At 43.3% G+C, this 14,832-nt stretch overlaps 2 protein-coding genes across 2 annotated transcripts in view; both read right to left on the reverse strand.

Annotated features, from left to right (window-relative positions):
• Positions 1-843: 843 nt before the first annotated feature.
• On the reverse strand, positions 844-11,073 carry LOC306914849 (potassium channel subfamily K member 1-like). The gene is made up of 3 exons (XM_079492058.1): positions 10,432-11,073; positions 6,807-7,211; positions 844-2,277 (listed from the first exon to the last, which is right to left on the reverse strand). Exons 1-3 carry the CDS (start codon positions 10,778-10,780, stop codon positions 1,916-1,918), a joined length of 1,116 nt encoding a protein of 371 aa, XP_079348184.1. The 5' UTR covers positions 10,781-11,073; the 3' UTR covers positions 844-1,915.
• A 2,697-nt stretch (positions 11,074-13,770) lies between these two features.
• Positions 13,771-14,832, reverse strand: part of LOC306915298 (thrombospondin-2-like) — a 42,774-nt gene continuing 41,712 nt past the window's right edge. Inside the window, exon 21 of the mRNA XM_079492600.1 lies at positions 13,771-14,525. Within this exon, the coding sequence (XP_079348726.1) occupies positions 14,518-14,525 (8 nt within the window). The 3' untranslated portion in view covers positions 13,771-14,517. The remainder of the gene's footprint in view (positions 14,526-14,832) is intronic.

The following is a 14,832-nucleotide window of genomic DNA, read 5'->3' on the forward strand; positions in this document are numbered from 1 at the left end:
AATCCACACTCGCATTATTAGACGAGGAGCCTCTGCTGCAGGCCTATTTCCATCTCAGGCACTTTGCGAGGCCGACGTGGCCAAGAGGGACATTTTCCTATGCAAAATGCCCTTGTAGATAACGGCACAGGAAGTCTTCACAGGCAAAAAGGAGAACACGCTGTGCCACTTTGGGGATACAGTTTTTTTCTTTTTTTTGTGACGTCGCCAGGATGTGCCGAGTCCTGGGGGTTTCCCTTCTGTTTGGGACCGCGGCCCTTCCTCTTGTGATGCAGATTACAGGGTCTTTACAGCCAGGGCAGGGGAGTGGATGGACGGGAGGGGGAACCGGAGAAAGCCGGTTAATCAGCGCCATCCAGAGAGAGAGAGAGAGAGCCAGCGGGGCGGCGGCCCCTTTCACTGCAATGTCTGTTAGTGTTGGCACAGGTATATGGAGGCAAAGTGCTCTTTAAAGGGCCTCGAGGTGACTCAGTGAGTGCATGCTGGCCTGTGTTGTTACTGTACGACGACGCATACACATAAAAGCCCGCTTAGATTTTCTCGTGCACCGGCGGTGTCGCGCACCAAAAACGGCCGATCTACAAGCTCACAAAGTCCAACCGAGTATAAATTAAAGGTATATTCAGTGATTTCACTTCATTCAAATATCACTTATTTTTCCTTTTCTTTTTTATAAACCTCCCTACTATAGAGTGTGCTGACCATATAAGGAGTTCCTCCCTGTCCCCAGTGGGTCAAAAAACCCTAGTTTCAGTTTTGGTGGCGGGTGGCAAAGCCTTCATCCAATCAGGATGAGAGGGGCCTTCCTCCAATCATGATCGAGTGGGGGCGGGCCTTGGTGCACATGCTGTTGGCCTGTTGCACTTCCCCCCACTGTAGTGCGTGCATGTGCACATTTTGTTACCGGGGCGGACTGGGTGGTTTTCCAAATCACCCAAATCACTGAATGCTCCTTTAAGAGTACAATGCATGCTCAAACATACACACAAACGTGTAGTTCAAATCAAGAATAGTTCTCTGCCAGTGTTGTACATATATTACTGTACTGTATTACTTTCTCCAGTGACTAGGACCTATTACAACTGCCCAAACTATACTATATTGCAATACTTAGTTAGTATGTTAAGTAACTTACTAAGTTACAATGAAATAGATTAGTTATCACTGAGATTGACTATTGTGCCTATAATTTAGACTCCTAGGAGGAGGTTGCGACATGTGAAAGAGAAAAGATCTACAAGCTATCAACATGTTGCGATGTCACACATTGATGGCTTGCAGATCCGTTCTTTTTGAGCAACACGACGTAATGTGTACGACTGTACGTAGCACACATAACGGAAAAGTACTTTGGTAATATACTGTAATATGTAATGCAACTAGTTATTCCTGATACCAAGTAAATAATGTATTATTATTAGTTACTTTTGAAAGGAGTAATAACTATAAGTAAGTAGTAACGCATTACTCTTCCTTAGTAAGTTCCTTAGTCTGCTCAGCAGACATCAGAACAGTCCCTCTGACCAGTATATGACCATCACAAGAGGCAGGGGCTGAAATTCTCTAAAAAAAGGGCACTTTTAGCCAACATTTGCAAAAATAGTGGATCTACAAGCTCACAACGCGTCGCGCTGCGACACACCGAGAGCTTGTAGATCAGCTATTTTCGGGGCGCGGCCCCGCACTCTTTAGCTACTGAAGGCGTACGACATTGGATTTCTACACAAATTCTACACAAGGCAATTCTTGGATAAGGCATATGGACATGGGGGGAAATTTGCCTTTCTTTCACCAGAGTAAAATGCTTGCATTCAAGGTCTGGAGAGGGCAGTATTTTTTTTTACAGACGGGTAAAAAAGGGCAGGGGGCTAAAGTCTGTGTGTGCACGTGACTGCACGGCCATCACAGCACACACTCAGCTCAGTTTGCCGTTGCCGTTTGCCGTGGCATCAGTCGACATGTATGCCGTCGACGGGAAGGCCTTGTCGCTCTCCTGCTGCCGCAGGGAGGCGGCCTCCTGGGACACGGACGAGATGACCGGCGTGTGGGCGTGGTCGCCGCCCCTGGGGACGTGATGATGATGAACCGGGGGGCCGTCGCTGTCGTCGTCGTCGTCGTCATCCACGTGCTCGTGCTCCACGATGGTGGCGGTCTCCGAGTGCAGCTCCCTGGTGCTCTTCTCCCGGTAGAACCTCCGGCGCAGGCTCTTCATCTGAGGCAGCTCGCAGCAGGTCTCCAGCACCACCAGCATGCACACCAGGCCCACGAGGAGGTAGACTGGAGGAGGAGGAGGAGGAGGAGGAACGGGAAATACAATGAAGAACAGTATACAGTTTGGATAAGAGAGAGAGCCAACTCCACGTACAGTAACACTTTAACCCATTTTGACCTGAGATCAGATTCTAAAAATGTCTTCTACATCCTGACAGTTTTCTGAAAAAGCTATGTTTCTATGTCAGTCGTTCTTCGATTTTTCAAAAATAGCAGACCTACAAGCTCGTAGCTCGCCACTCGGTGGCGCGCTATGAGCTTGTAGATCTGCTATTTTTCAATAGCTAAAGAATGGGTTAAGCCAGTGGTTGTCAACCCTTTTCATATGAAGGACCATTATTTGTTTGGCATTTGAGCCACGGACCACCATTTGATGAGATTTAGCCTCTCAGACCCACAACTTTTGTTATCGTTGCATAAGATTCTGTCCACTTCTGTCCAACTCCATGCTGTATTGATGTTGGTACGATAGGAGAGATAAACAGGTAAACGTTGATCAAAATAACAATTATTCTACATTCTCTAATTGTGTAGACTTCTTGTAAATTAAGTAATGCAGATGTTTAACAATAATGTAACTGTTGAGAGCCTTTTACGCTCTCTGGGCTGTATTTTGAGTGTCTTAAGTACCAGGTATTATTACTTAACTTAAGACCTGGAGGCGTGGCCAATGCTGTTTAGCTATTTTGAGTGGCCAAACAGCATTGGCCACACCTCCAGGTCTTAAGTTAAGTCATAAGACCTGGTACTTAAGACACTCAAAATACAGCCCTCTAGATCAATTTGTTTACCAACTCTCCATCATTAAGCTGGGGACCACCTGGAACCCCCTCAAGAGGACCACTGGTGGTCCCCAGACCATTGGTTGAAAACCACGGCTTTAGTTTAGGCAGTCAGTGTGCAGCTGTGCACTCAGCTCAATATTATATCAAAATCATGGGGCCCTATTTTGATGATCTATGGCACATGGTATAGCACATGGTCAAAAAAAGCTGTGCCAACTCCAATTTTGTTATAGTTATACGGCGCAAAATGCTTCTGCGTTTTGGGCATAGCATAAATTAGAACAATCAAGACTGTAGTCTCGCATTCCCTTTACAAGCTAGGTGCTGCTGCATTGTAGTGCATTGTTGTTTTAAATGACAGTATCATTGGGAAGTTGGAGGAGACACAAACGATTTCCTGCCGACGAGGAAACAGATCTGTCGTTGCACGATCCGTTTATTATTAAACCAGAGGTGAACCATCCTCCGTGGCTGTGCTATATTTTGGGCATGCAGTCTAGTTAGAGGACATTACTCTAATGTCTCCTCATTTATGTCCAAGAGTCAGCCCAAGAGACGGTTGATATCTTGACATATGAACTTAATAACCACACGCTCGTTCTCGGTCTCTTTATTTAAATCACTTTCTCTCAAGGTCAGTTTCCGGGGACTACCAGTGGGTTCGAATCGACATGAGTCTATAACTCTCACAGTTAAATACACATCGGGCCATGCTTTCAAAATATATAATATAAAAAGTAATTTCATTCGGTTTTACTTTTAACAGCCTAATAAGAAAATCACTTTAACCACTTAAACCCCACATCCGCATTGTGTGGGGAAACCCTTTGCGTAAAATAGCAGATCGACAAAATAAACTAACATGACTGATGCAGTGATGTCTGTGCTCTCATGGTCATTGGTCAGTATCACGGTCAGTATATCATGGTCAGTATCATGGTCAGTATATCATGGTCAGTATCATGGTCAGAATATCATGGTCAGTATCATGGTCAGAATATCACATTGGTCAATGGTCAGTATATCATGGTCAGTTTCATGGTCAGTATATCATGGTCAGTTTCATGGTCAGTATATCATGGTCAGTATCGTGTCAGCATCATGGTCAGTATCGTGTCAGCATCATGGTCAGTATCGTGTCAGCATCGTGGTCAGTATCATGTCAGCGTCATGGTCAGCATCATGGTCAGTATCATGTCAGTATCATGGTCAGTATCATGGTCAGTATCATGTCAGTATCATGGTCAGTATATCATGTCAGCATCATGGTCAGTATATCATGTCAGCATCATGGTCAGTATATCATGTCAGTATATCTTGTCAGTATATCATGGTCAGTATCATGTCAGCATCATGGTCAGTATCATGTTAGTATCATGGTCAGTATCACGGTCAGTATATCTTGTCAGTATATCATGGTCAGTATCATGTTAGTATCATGGTCAGTATCATGGTAAGTATCATGTTAGTATCATGGTCAGTGTCATGGTCAGTATATCTTGTCAGTATATCATGGTCAGTATCATGTCAGTATCATGTTGGTATCATGGTCAGTATATCATGGTCAGTATATCATGGTCAGTATCATGGTCAGCATATCATGGTCAGTATCATGGTCAGTATCATGGTCAGTATATCTTGGTCAGTATATCATGGTCAGTATCATGGTCAGTATCATGGTCAGTATATCATGTCAGTATCATGTTGGTATCATGGTCAGTATCATGGTCAGTATCATGGTCAGTAGCATGGTCAGTATATCATGTCAGTATCATGTTGGTATCATGGTCAGTATCATGGTCAGTATCATGGTCAGTATATCATGTCAGTATCATGTTGGTATCATGGTCAGTATCATGGTCAGTATCATGGTCAGTATATCATGTCAGTATCATGTTGGTATCATGTTGGTATCATGTTGGTATCATGGTCAGTAGCATGGTAGTATCATGTCAGTATCATCGTCAGTATCATGGTCAGTATCATGGTAGTATCATGGTCAGTATCATGGTCAGTATCATGTCAGTATCATGGTCAGTATCATGGTAGTATCATGGTCAGTATCATGGTAGTATCATGGTCAGTATCATGGTCAGTATCATGGTCAGTATCATGGTAGTATCATGGTCAGTATCATGTCAGTATCATCGTCAGTATCATGGTAGTATCATGGTCAGTATCATGTCAGTATCATCGTCAGTATCATGGTCAGACACAATCAGACACAATTTCCTATGTTTTTATCCTGATTACGCAATGTCATCTGTGTGAACAGAGTTCAACCTTGTGTTCAATCTGGATGGAATGTGATTGCAGTCAGTGTGAACTCTTACAGAACCTGTCTATATGGGTCAATCCATGATCTAATGCGCGCTCTTTAAATAGCAGGGAAGCACTGCACTGGGGGACTGTGAAAGACAGTTGGATCAGGCCAGAGCCGTTTTAATAATGCACAATCACTTTCTGACTTTTCTCACTCCACCCAAGATCGCTATCTCGGCTGCCAACAGTGTGGCAGACCGCGGTCAACACGCCCATGGAGCTGCACAGGTGAGCGCAAGTACATTTGGTTACATTGATTTTGATAATATAGGTATAGCTTTAATAGTGTATTTCACTGGTCTTAATCACTTAACCCATTTAGGCCTGACCTCGAAATTAAAAAAAAATCTTCTAAATCCTGAAATAAATATTTTCACGATTTTTCAAAAATAGCAGACCTACAAGCTCGAGCTTGTAGGTCTGCTATTTTTCAATAGCTAAATTATAACATAATGTTTAAAACACAAAAAGGGGTTCCCACCCAAAATGGGTTAAACCCTCGACCCGAGTCCATCAGATCCAACAGTGTTGTGGTGGTAAGAGCTGACTATAGAGGGTATGCGCATGCATAAAGTGAATGGCAGGTCGAGTGGCAAATTGATTGGCAAAGTGAGTGACAAAGTGAATTTAACGTTTAAAGTAATTTAATGCAATATAGGACTTTTCTGTTTGGATGTATGGGCTGTCAAGGCCAGAAGGTAGTTCTCAGTAGGCATTCCCGCATATAACTTCCAGGCACGCCATATCGATATCATATTGTCTCTGTCGGGTGGAAACATCACTTACGGTATGTCTGGGACTGTTTCTTTTCAGGATTCATATTCAAAAACAGCAAAAGTAGCAGATCGACAAGTTCAAAACCCGTAGCTTCACGCCACATTTCGAGCTTGTAGATCTGCTACTGTTGATGCTCAAAGTCAAGTCAAAGTCATAGATTTGTCACACACGCAGTGAAATTTGTTCTACGCCTTTGACCCATCTCTTGGAGCGGTGAGCTGCAGCCGTGCCACGCTCGGGAATCATTTGATTAGTTGATTTGACCCCCAAATCCAACCCTTTGATGCTGAGCGCCAAGCAGGGAAAAATTGGGTCCCATTTTTACGGTCTTTGGTATGACCCCAGCCGGGGATCGAACGCCGATCTCCCAGTTTCAGGACGGGCACTCTAACCACAAGGCCACTGTATGCTTTTGTGTGACGCTGTGGTGTGATCAAGTAGGGCATTTATTTTACAAAAGGTTTGAAAAAAAACACACACAAAAGGTTATAGAATATAAGAGATAAGAGGTTTCTCTCCGACAGCGACATTTCGCCAAATGTCGCCCAGTCTAAATCGCTGCAGAAGAAGTCTTCTTGAACGACGTGTAAATAAAAACGCTCAGTGAACACTCATGAACACACACGCGCAATCGCAGCTCTCAACGCTCACCTGTGATGCCCAGCCTGTAGAGCATCGGGTGGGGGTTGTGCTCCCTGCTGTGGGTCTCTCCGGGGACGTAGTCCCCCAGGCCGATGGTCGTCAGCGAGATGAAGCAGAAGTACAGGGCCTCCAGGAAGCTCCAGTCCTTCTCCATGGTCATGAAGATCCCGGCGGGGATGAAGAGGAAGAACAGGGCCATGACGGAGGTCAGGCAGACGGCGTGGACGGCGGCCAGGCTGGAGCGGGCCACGCCCCACCGGCGGTGGAGGTAGGACACCGGGCGGCGCGTCGCGTGCATCATGATCCTCTGCACCACGGCCGAGAGGAACAGCAGGGTCATGGGGATGCCCAGGAGGGTGTAGATGATGCAGAAGGCCTTGCCTCCGTCGGAGAGGGGCACGGTGTGGCCGTAACCTACGGAAGACATACAGTACGCGGCGCGATGTCAGAGGAGGTCAGATTAAATTACTGTTACCACTGTAGAATAGAACCCAAAATGTATTGGCATCAAATAAATAGTAAATACGCAACATAACAAATAACAATCGCCAACGTGGATCAAATCACAAAAAAGCCAAAGCTTGTATCCATTTTGGTCCACTCCAACACTAACTGTCGGTACTGTAAATACAACAAGTCAATTCTCACACACACTCTTATGTTTGCATTGATTTTTTTTTTAAACTTTTCTCAACAGTGCTTAAAGTTGCAATGCAGAACTTATTTTAATGAATATACCGGTACTAGACATTAGTTTAACCAATCTGTATGTAGAGTATGTTAATATAACGAACACGTATATCTGCGGTGGTTGGAGATAGTCTCTCTATAATTCCATTGAGAAATGTAGACCCGGGCGTCGGGTCTTATGTTATGGTTAATGTTTTTATAGTGACCTGTCCCCTGACCTGGGTATCTGATTATTGTGTCTGTGTTGTCTTTTAACCACTGTACAGACAAAGTAGTCAAGCTCATAAGTACAATATCTCCCCTGGCAGGGACTGCCTCTTGGCTTGGTGGTAGAAAGGGTCTCTCTTCTGTGACTATATATAGAAGTGTCTGTTTGTACGTCTCTAAACGTTTTGATGAATTGAACAAGGTGGACCCTCTTGTAAACAAGTGTAATGCTTAATCGGGTCGTCCACTCACAGTTAACAGTCTTTGTATTGAGTTTGTGCTTGAAATGTACTGTAATTCTGCAAACTGTTAATAAATATTTCAATCAATTCAATAAATCAATCAATCTCATGCAGGACAGCCTGGGTGTAATTCAGGGTCCACTCCACTCAAAATTCCAAATTTCCAACATCCCATTATTCCGACCGTTAGTTTAGTGTGAGGTTATGGATATGGTTAGTAATGGGGCCAGTCAGACCAATGGGACGTTGGCATAATGACATGACACCTTCAAATTCTAGGCAATCTCCATAACATGTAAATTAAGGATAGCAGCGTATAGAGCCTGTAATAATGACATGATAGTCCAGAGCTGTGTTGGAGGTGTGTTCATCGCGCACACGCACAGACGCACGCACGCACGCACGCACGCACGCACGCACGCACGCACGCACCAAACAACTCACCCATTCAAGGGAAGCATATTGGATTACTGCATTAGAGACTCTCACACTGTTGGGAATTATGTGAGACCTGGATCTCAGGGTCTTCCTGTACAAAGCAAACCCGCTGGCAAATCCCTAAATAGAGTTACTGTATTATAAAAGACCTGGGTGATAGAATGCTTTCGCCTGTTGTTGTTTTGTGGGATTGTAAAAGTTTGTCCTGTCCTGTAAAAGTCTGTCCTGTCCTGATTTATTTAAGCCCTCCCTGACACACACACACACACACACACACACACACACACACACACACACACACACACACACACACACACACACACACACACACACACACACACACACACACACACACACACACACACACACACACACACACACACACTTTGTGTTTTGGTAGAAATATATTTTTGATAATGTGTACATGGTTGCATGGGTTTCAAATGGGTAAGGCATGGTGTGGATGTGGAAGCTGCCATAGCTTTGCTTCCTGGTCAATGTTCAAATTTGCTTGTTCAAATACATTTAATTTCTAAGTTGTCTCAAGTTTGTGTTTTTAAAGTTATAGTAACTTCACTTTCACGCCATTTCTTCTTCTTATATTATTATTTATATTATTTGTGTATTATTATTAATCATTTCCTAGGTGGTTTCTTGGTCATCACTGAATTGGTGTGTCTTGGAATTGTTTAATTGTTTAAATAACTAGAGCGGGCACTGGCCTACTTTGGAACGATGCAAGTTGGAAATGAATGCCCCACCCAGTTATTATGTATGGGGATTTTGAGTGACGAAAAACACATGATTCCATAGTTAACTACTGCAACCTTCGGTCGCAATTAGACAGAAATGGAAACAGCACATGGTACAGTCAGACATTTGAGCTAAAAGGATAACACAAAGGGTCCTGGGGAGTGGGGACTTGTTTCCATTGTGGTCCTATGTCATACCTTTACTAATAGCCTAGGGCCCTAGGCCCTATGTTATTAAGTGTTTCCTTTCCTTTGATATTTGATATCAGGCGACCTGGCCACACCTTAGCTTGTGCTGCTCAGCTGCTGACACCACTGCGGTTGAATCAATATTGTAACTTGAGCATTAGTGAGGACAATTATTATGAGGATAGGTTGAAAATGGGTCAAGTCATCCTTTAAGTCAGTGGAAAACAAGGGGGGAATGATTAAATTGTTTTATTGTGCTGTTTTCCGTACAATTAGAAACAAATTTAAGTTACCCCATGTATGTGTTCTTTACGTAACTAGTAGCCTATACAGTTATGTAACTGAATAACTCAACAGGTAGAATAGCTATTGTGATAGCCCTGGTATTCCGGATCTGAAGAAATGTTACGGAAACAAAACATGGGATTTCTTGACTTTTTGAATGAGCAACTGGGCCTATATGAACGTTGATCTGTTGTTTATAATAAAATAACCACTATTGGCCAATATTGACATTAGTCTTAATTATAGTAAGGCAAGGCAATTCAAGGTGCTTAAAACATCAAGCAAATAAGGAAACACAAGCCTACACAGTACACTCCTCAGCATTAACCATTACATTTGGTTACATTCATTCAGTGGTGGAAAAAGTAGGTCTTTACTTATAAGTAAAAGTAGGCATATCTAGGCTACTGCAATGTAGAAACAAGTAAGTCAGGTAATAAACATTTACTTAAGTAAAAGTGCAAAAGTACTGCCATCAAAATACAAAGTACTCATTATGCAGAATGTTGGAAGGTATCAATAAGTGTATAACTATTTTCAAAAATCTTTTGAAAATAGCCAATCAAGCAGCTATTTTCAGATAGGGCTGAAGTGGTGTATGTTTTGTAATAATAATCAAAATATACTAAAGTAACAACAAAGTAATTGTGAGTAGACTAGGCTTATTGAGTAAATGTAGGCCTACTTAGTTACTTTCCACCTCTGGTGTAAACCATTGAATACGTGTCTGTCCATTTGGTTACACGTGATGTGATGTGAATCATGTGTTCAGAGTTTAATTTAATTCACGCGCGCACAGCACTCACTCAATCACTCACTAATTTAATTCACCTGTGGTGGTCAGCACGGTGCTGGTGAAGAACAGCGAGGACACGAAGTCCCAGTTGGCCTGGGTGTCGTTCCCCAGCACGGACACCCCGTAGTTGCTGGCCTCCAGGGCGCGCGACAGCAGCTCGTCCAGGCGCTCCTCGGACACGCAGCCGTTGTCCTGGAGGAAGTCCCGGCGCACGGCGTCCATCTCCCGGCGGAGCTGCAGCTCGTAGGGCAGCTCCACGGCGGAGAAGACCCCGGCGCCCACCAGCAGGTACAGCGCGTAGCCGCAGAGCAGCAGCAGGAAGCTCAGCGCGCTCCGGTGGCGCTCCAGGAACCGAGCGCACCGACCCTCACCGCCACCACGCATCCCTACTAGTCCCGACGTGGTGGAAGGAACCTTTTAAATCTGGAATCTGTCTCTCTAGACTGTGTCTGTGATATATGATCGCACTCTGAATAGGTTCTTTGATCAATATAATTCACTCAGACAGTCAGTGATGTGATGATGGTGACTTGTTGTGTTTTGTCGTTGTGTTTATTTCCTGTTGTGACCCTTCTTCCAATAGGAGTTGTTGTTGTCGGCGTTTTTGATTCCATAATATTCTCCTCCTCTCTCTCTTCCTCATTCCACTCGGGTGCTCTGGGAGTGCGAACAACAGGTAATGGACTGGTTGAGTCACCTTGGCAGGCAGGCAGGTAGCTAATAGCTATAGGCTGGCTGCTACTGGTGTGTGTGTGTGTGTGTGTGTGTGTGTGAGAGATCTCTCCCACGCCCAACCAGTTTGACAGGTTTTGTTTAGAGTCATGACAAAGGATTTGACCGATTTATTTACACAAACCAAGGTTTCTTCTGAAATTAGCTTGAGTTGAGTCAGCCTGTCAAATTATTATTATTATTATTAGGCTATAGGCCTATTATTATTATTATAAATATATACGGTACCATATACTGTAATATACAGTTCATAAAAAAATAACAACCAATGTTTCTATAAACCCACAAAATGCGAGGGCAATAAATCAACAGTGGTGCATTAGCTGTCCATGTAGCCATGCTACCACCAGAGAGAGACAGAGGATAACTTTACTATCACCGTTTTTTGTTTTTCTTTAATCTCCATCAAATTGTAATTGGTGGGAAGCAAATAGTTACATTTACTATAGGCCTATTGTACTTGAAGCAGTGGTTCCCAAACTTTTTGAAAATGGGTTGATTCTCAACCCATTTATAATTTCAAGGACCCCCAGTTTGACATGCATTAGTCGACAGACCCCCATTTAATGGCATTTCTATCTCTGGTACCCCCAATTTATATTGTAAAATCAATGTTAATTTGAACTCTGAGAGTGTACAAATGGACCCCAACGGTCCATTTGGTTCCATTTGAACACTCTGAGTTTGTAGACCCATAAGGGTCCATTTGGTTCCTAACTACTACTACTAGCTGGGGACCCCCTGGAACTTCCTCAAGGACCCCTGGACCCCACTTTAGGAACCACTGACTTAAAGGATGACTTGACCCATCTTCAACCTATCCTCATAATAATTGTCCTCACTAATGCTCAAGATGAAATGGTATACCTACAGTTTTTCCTACACTCGGCCTGTGTCTCTTTAGGATGGCTGTGGACACTTCAAAAACCCACCTATAACCACTTACACTACCAGTGACATATGCCATCGCTCACTTCACTTTCCAGGAATAGAAAGACTGCAGTGGTTATTCTATTGGCTTGGATTCCATGTCTATGATGTCACTCGCTAGGCAGGTTTCTGAACTATCCACAGCCCTCCTTTGAGACACGGATGAGCATTATAGGTAGGACAAATTACTTGAAGATAAGTTGAAAAAGGATGACGTAAGTAGTACACTTCTCAGGTACTTTATTCATATAGTCATATATTGTACTTATTTCTATGGGATATTATTGGAAAGCTACTTTTACAACAATGTGGAAAAATTCTCCCAAACATCATTAAAATAAGATCTGGTTGCAAAAGAGGTGAAGTGGCCCTTAAGCACTGGGGCGACTGTGGCTCAGGAGGTAGAGCAGGTCGTCCAGGGATCCATGGGTCGGCGGTTCGAATCCCGGCTCCTCCGAGTGTCTTGCCCAAGTGTCCTTGGGCAAGACACTGAACCCCAAATTGCTCCCGATGTGCTGGTTGGTACCTTGCATGGCTTCCGCCGCAATCGGTGTATGAATGTGTGTGTGTGTGACTGGGTGAATGTAATGCACAATCTATGTAAAGCACCTTGGATAAGGGCGCTATATAAATGCACCATTTACCATTTTACCAAGCAGACCCTGAACATGGTTCCTCCGCCATCGGTGTATGAATGAATGTGCGGGTGAATATAATGCAGTCTATGTATGTAAAGTGTGTTGGATAAAAGCGATTTACCACTGATGGTAACCTATAATAAACACCCCACACACATACCTTTGTCTCTTAGGTCTTTACTGTCAAATGTTCACAGTCCAAATGTGTTCATTTCAAACGTCATATTCACCTTCCTCTGTTTAACGTTGAAAAGTTGTGCAATAAATAAATATTTACAACCCTTACAAACCCTTACATGAAAACGGCAGCAACAATGAATTAAGAGTTGAATACAAACGTGCTGTAAGTGGTTAAAAAAACATGTACTTATTGTTTATTGCTGAGTGTTTGTTCAGTAACAGGATGTCTCCCTCATCAACCCAGCTCTGTAACAACAGAAATCACATGTTCAGGTTGTTTTCTTTTCATCCAATCAAGAGAGAGAACTCTTTTTATGGCGTTCAAATTCCAATTCTGGTAGCTTATTGTTATAATTTGGTTTGCTTGTTTCATCATCACTTCCAAATTCACTTGCTTATCCTGTGTCTTTGTATGAGTTCTCTGTCTCTGATTGGATCAAATTGGTATCCCGACTTGAACATGTATCTTCCGCTTAGCAACGAGCTGGAGAGACGGGGTTACCGCTGGCTATAGCCTGGCATGGCCAGACTGATATCACTGTGTAGATATTAGTCTGGAATCTCTGTGTGGAGAGAAGAGTACTGCCGAGGCAGACAACCCTCACACAGGTTAGAGAAATTCCTTATAGGTGCAAGGCTCGATGATGCATTATAGAATGAAGAAAATGCCAGCACTCAATAGGCTATATGTCCTTATTCCACATTATTTTATTTACCTCTGACGAACAATGTACGTGTTTCGGCCTAGTAGGATGACGCTGAGGAAGTCTACTAGGCCGAAACGCGTACGTTGTCTGGCAGACAACGAGACAATGATTTTATTTACCTCTGACGAGCAGACATTGTCTGGTAATTAAAATCATGTGGAAAAAGGACATATTGAGTGCTGGCATTTTCTTCAATCTCTGTGTGGAACCTGCATTTCCAAAGGACGAATTTATACAAAAATCACTCTGGTGATAAACCCACAGCATATTGCATTCTGGGCCCTGATTGGTCCCTCACTACTTCGGAGAGATTAAAATCCAATCACAACTGAGCAGTGCCAGACCAAATCTACCGAGGGCTCTTTTTTTCTCCCCCTTTTTTTTGCAATGGCATATTTGTCTGGTTTCCAGGTTAACCCCTGGCTGTTACTGAGCAAACACTGACTGGCTATATATCAATGATTACTAAGGGTATATATATATACAGCTATTAAACACTTCTTTTAACAACAACAATAACAAAATATAACTTACAGCAACTTTAAAATCATATATAACAAAGGTAGAAGTTATTGTTTGCAGCCGGTGATACAGCCTGCTATTGGTGGTAGTAGAAAAAAGCTGATTTTGAAAACATACTGTATAGCTGGTCGTTAACAGTTAATTAGTGGAGGCTTTGTAAACACACTGTAGTGTAGATAGTCATTAGCGGTTAATTACTGATATGACATAAGATCTGGGTGGGAAACCGCTTGATCTTCACTCTCTCTCTCTCTCTCTCTCTCTCTCTCACTCTCTCTCACTCTCTCTCTCTCTCTCTCTCTCTCTCTCTCTCCCCGTGTCTTTCAAGTCTATAGTTTCTCTCCAGTCTCTCCCTTGGATCGTCGGTCGACAGGCCATCATGGAAACTACTCTCCTGGTGAAAAGCATAATCTCAGTCATCTGGAAAAGCAGAACAAGAGAAAGAAAGGAGAAAAAATAAAAGAATGTAGCCGTTATAGTCGTCACATTTTACGGCCCAGCTGCTCTCGCAGGTGGAACCGTGTCGACAGCATGCGAGGCGGACTCTTTATGCACTTAACATAGCAACAGTGAAATACTGCATGCACAAAACAGTCAGGCCAGCGGAGGAAAGTAACTCATCTCGGAGGCGAATGGTGTACCTTTTTACTCCACTCCATTTTACAGCTTTAATACGAGTTACTTTGTGGATTTAGATATACTGTAGTTAACCACTTCTCTTAAACCC

This window comes from Electrona antarctica, assembly GCF_951216825.1.
Source record: "Electrona antarctica genome assembly, chromosome: 22".
In the NCBI taxonomy this organism is placed as follows: domain Eukaryota; kingdom Metazoa; phylum Chordata; class Actinopteri; order Myctophiformes; family Myctophidae; genus Electrona; species Electrona antarctica.